At 35.9% G+C, this 4,678-nt stretch overlaps 1 protein-coding gene across 1 annotated transcript; it reads right to left on the reverse strand.

Moving 5' to 3' along the window:
* Positions 1 to 1,181: 1,181 nt before the first annotated feature.
* LOC122665985 (F-box protein At3g07870-like) lies at positions 1,182 to 2,027 on the reverse strand. Its single transcript, XM_043862102.1, has one exon. The coding sequence runs from the start codon at positions 2,025 to 2,027 to the stop codon at positions 1,182 to 1,184; it is 846 nt and encodes a 281-aa protein (XP_043718037.1).
* Between the last annotated feature and the right edge of the window lie 2,651 nt (positions 2,028 to 4,678).

Genomic DNA, 4,678 nt, shown 5'->3' on the forward strand with positions numbered 1-4,678 from the left:
GGGTTTGTTGCACGGTATATCTGAGGATATGGAATTCTTACTAGTTGAATCGGATTGCAAGAAATTGGTGGAACATTTACAGAAGGGTACTCCTCCTCTAGAGATTTTCTCTATTGTTAAGGACATTTCCTACTTATCTTCTTATTGTAGGTCATGTTTCTTCTCTTTCATCTCCAGGGAGACTAACAGCGTGGCTGACTCCTTGGCCAAGAAGGCCTTGTCTTGTTCGTGTGAGACAGTGTGGCTTCTTTCCACTCTACGGCTTTCGGAAGCTTGTAATTCGGATGTTATGCGTTTTACACGTATTAATAAATAGTTTGGCTCTTTACCCAAAAAAAAAAAAAAAAAAAACTGATTGTCTTAAGTGGCTCATGCAGTTAACGCACTGGGGGTGGGGTGGGCTCATACATGTAGCAATTTCATTAACCAGAAAGACTTAAAATAAGAAAGAAACAAAACTGAGATGTAATTAAAATAAAGTTGGAACAGCAGCGCTGAAATAACAACGACAACTGAGATGTAACTGATTGATGGAACTCTGTGGGCGCTTCACACTTTCACACATAATCGATCATGCGGGTTGATGGTCGTCGAAGCCCGGCTGATGGTTCCCGCAGTTGAGACGACGTGGGTTGGAGTGTCGTGACAACCTTATGAGCATCATAATAATTGAGGGAAACAAGGGTGGGTGTGAAGGGTAATAATGGTTGTTGAAGCAATGGCAATTTCTTCACTATCAAAAAAAACATCCCTTTTCCAAATCTTTGGGTTCTGGATGGTAGGAATTAGCAAAACTTAGATAGCCTCCCAATACTCCAAACTTGAGTATCAATGTGCCATCGCCGAGCAACACAATTGAAATACCATATTCCTTATCCCAATGAAGAGGCATATTATCACCATAATAGAAATTGGAATTAAGGTGTTCCAGCTGCGAAGAGAACCCCACCAATTCCATAGCCGTGTTGCTGCTGCCAACCAGTCGCCATATCTTTGATATCACTAAATCAGAAAAGTAGTCATCACCATAAATCTGCATGACTATATACCCAAAGAACCCTTGATGTTTATCAAGTTTAATCCATATGATCTTCTTGTTTCAGAAAGACTAGCACGGGGGAAGTTTATATATAATATGGAACTTTTCACTCCCAATATCAAATGCAAGAATGAATTTCTTATTAATAATAATATCGTTGTTGTTCAACTCCTCCTCCATCATCATCATCATCATCTGCATTAATATTCCTTGTGATTATCCAATATAGGAACCCATTCAAGAACAGCACCGTCGATGTGTTGAATCCATAATAAAATCCTCCTTCGGTCAGTACTGGAATATCTAACTTTCTCCATGAACCTTCTCCTCCTTCACCCAAACTGATGATTTCTCCCACCAATTTTTGTCTTTCATCATCACGCCAGAATCGAATCAGTTTATATTTTCCCGTTGCATCATCAAACCCAAAACCAATTCTAGGAACCCTTATACGATTAAAGCTAAGGAACTCATCTCCAGGTGGCAAACACCATTTCTCACCTGTAATTGGATTACAGATGGTGACAAAACGAAATTGCAACTCCGTTGGCTCCAAACAAATCAATCCATTGCAAGACCCAACGAACTGAAACTTCTGCAAACCCTCTATTTGAATTTCTCTAGCTTTACAATTCCCTTCTTCAACCCCATCATCTATCCAAAACAAGCCACTCCATTTCTTATCAAAGTATGTCCTTGATGCAAACAGGATGAGATGAGATGGTGGTATGTCGTCGTGCATCAATTTCCTCTTCTTCAGGTGGAGGTCAATGAATCCAGAGTCTCGTGTCAAGTTGTTCCAGAACTTACACACACTCCTTAATCGAATTAGAGTAACGGCGGAAAGTCTTGAAAAGATGTCGAAGATGATTGCAACTGGCAAATCTTCCAGTAGTTTATTACTTCTTCTTCTTCTTCCATTGCTGCTGCTACAATCACTACTCCCCTTCCTTGCTTTCTTCCTCTTCAGGCTCAATTTAACAACCATCTCGTCTTCGAATACAAATATTCACCAGGAATAGAATTTGGATGGGAATAAAGAAGAAACCTGACGGCTGGAATGGAATGCATGAGGTTTACTGATTCATTGATATATGGATTCAAGAATGAAGAAACAGAGTTTCAGTAGAACAAAAGATAAAACCCCCCATACCAAACCCAATCAATAACAGTCACAGTTTATATATGCAATCGAACTGAAAGAGTTTGGAAAATTTTAACTTACCTTACCTCACCCACTAGGATTGGAATGGATTGGAATGGATTGGATTGGAGTAATAAGAGGATTTTTCTTACCCCAAAAAAAAAAACAAAAAAAGAGTAATTGAAGGATTCAGTGGCCGAATATTCCAAAAATTTCTAGTTTTTCGCAGAATGAGCAATTTTCACCAAAACCCACACAAGGGAAGGGAGGATTGAAAGGTTCGATTGAGAGCAAAGCGCCTTCGACCTTGTAAATCCCACGGGGTTTTAGTTATTGGTCTCCGCCGATGCCAATCCGTATCCGTGTCGATCTGAATCGGCCATGTTTTCTTAAAAAAACCAAAAAACTTTATTTTTACAATTTTACCCTTTTCTTACCAATCCACCGACTACCCTTGTGTCGGGGCACAAAGGGGGCGTGTCTGGCGCGACCGGGTGGTGTGGCATTCTTTCTCCCATTATTAAATTTTCTTATAGGTCTTTATAAGGAAAGTATCATGTTCGTTCTTTTTACTCTTTGTCTATCTCCCAGACTCTCCAATCTCCTCCCACAATAGAGCATAGAGATGTCATTTCATAGGAAGAAAGAGACGGACGGAGGCGTTAGCATACACAATGTAACCTGACGTTGTTCTTTCTCCCTCGTTATTATCCCACGTGTTTGTGCGATTATGTAACACATGCGATAATAATAATGTAAGGGGAAGTGCATTCTAGGTTAACAATGCATTTTGAAAAATCATTCCAAACATAGCATTAAGGTTAAAAAGTCCATAATACGATTCCAAACGCTTTCAAAGTATAATATACATAGTTCATTCTCTTTAACCATGATTTAGAGTTAGATCTTCCTGAAAAAAAAATATCTATTCTTTTTATTTTCTTGGGGAAAGTTTGAATAAAACTTTGAGCAACATTCATTGTTTACTTTGGACTAAAAATTAGCCATTGAGATGTGTGTGGAGTCCTCTATCACATGGATTAACCCATGTGCTATCAAGTAGCAAGTAGTGAAGCGTTATAAGGGGAGTATATATTATGCAGTTTGAAGCATGTTTTAAAGTATCAGTATCAACCGATATTATATCAAAATTGATACGTATTAGTTGAATGGTTTGAACCAGTCTGATACAGCCAGTTGGAGCCACTATATTTGATAGTCTATCAGCCAAAAAATAACAAAAAATAAAAATCCAAAAATTTATAAAACAATTGATATGTATACACGATACCGATACTTTAAACCATAAATCATAGGTTTAAAACCTGTATAGGATCGAAAAGGCCGATCTAATTATGAATCTGATACCATGACATTTGATCATATTGGAATCCATCAAATATCGCTATCGATCATTGATGATATTGATACGTATCAGTTGACACGATCAATACGATATTGAACCAATACAATCTTGGTACCTTAAACTATGGTTTAGAGTTGAAACTTGAAGTAGGGATGGTTTTACTCCTTAAGGTGTACGTTCGTTCTCTTTCCTTATGCAATGATATTAGAATTTTTTAACAGAAGAAAAAAAAAATTCCATGTAACGTGACAGAAAAACTATTGCATTGATCATGGAGGTTGAAGAAAGGGGGAAAAATCCCCATATTCCACACCTCTGCCTCAAAAATAAAAAATCTCTCAAGTATCAAATAATTGTAATTTTATTACTATTATTATTATTTATCTTTTTATTATAGCAATTTTTTTCAATGAAGGTAAATACTGTTAAAAAATTTCAAACACGAGGCAATTAAAGAAGGTATGGGGTTCTAAATACACCTATAGATGTGTCATTTAGACAATCTCAAAACTAAAGGAAAGACAATCCCATAATTAAAGGTATTTTCTTATTGATACATCTTAAGGTGTCAAATGATTTGGTACCTTCTTTTCACCCTTTTTAATATGACATACGTCTTTTCTAATGAGGATAAATAGTGTCATTTCACATGTATAATAAAAAAAAATGTGCTAAGACAGTCATGACTTTTGATTATGACATAATTATAAATCACTTTTAAATTATTTTTTATTTGAAAACCTTTTATATCTCTAACTAAAATAACTTTTAAGAATAAAACAATGGGTAATTAAATAAAGATATCAAGTTTTAAATACACCTATAGGGATGTCATTTAGACACTCCCATACATAAAGGAGAGAAAAAAAAAATAATCCGATATAAGAACAAACCATTTTCAATTTCATATTCTAATTCTATATAGTTATAAAGGAAAGCAAACATGTAATTTGCATAAGCAACTATATGGGTGGCTTTTAACCATCACTTTCATGAATTAAATGTTAACAAATCCAAGAGGAAAGGGGGAAAAAATATTTAATCTTATCTTAGTTAGACCTAACTTATAACGCTCTAAAAGTCAAAAGTACACATTAAAAAAAAAAGAAGTTTTCACATGCGGTGGTAG

This window comes from Telopea speciosissima, chromosome 6 (assembly GCF_018873765.1).
Source record: "Telopea speciosissima isolate NSW1024214 ecotype Mountain lineage chromosome 6, Tspe_v1, whole genome shotgun sequence".
NCBI lineage: Eukaryota > Viridiplantae > Streptophyta > Magnoliopsida > Proteales > Proteaceae > Telopea > Telopea speciosissima.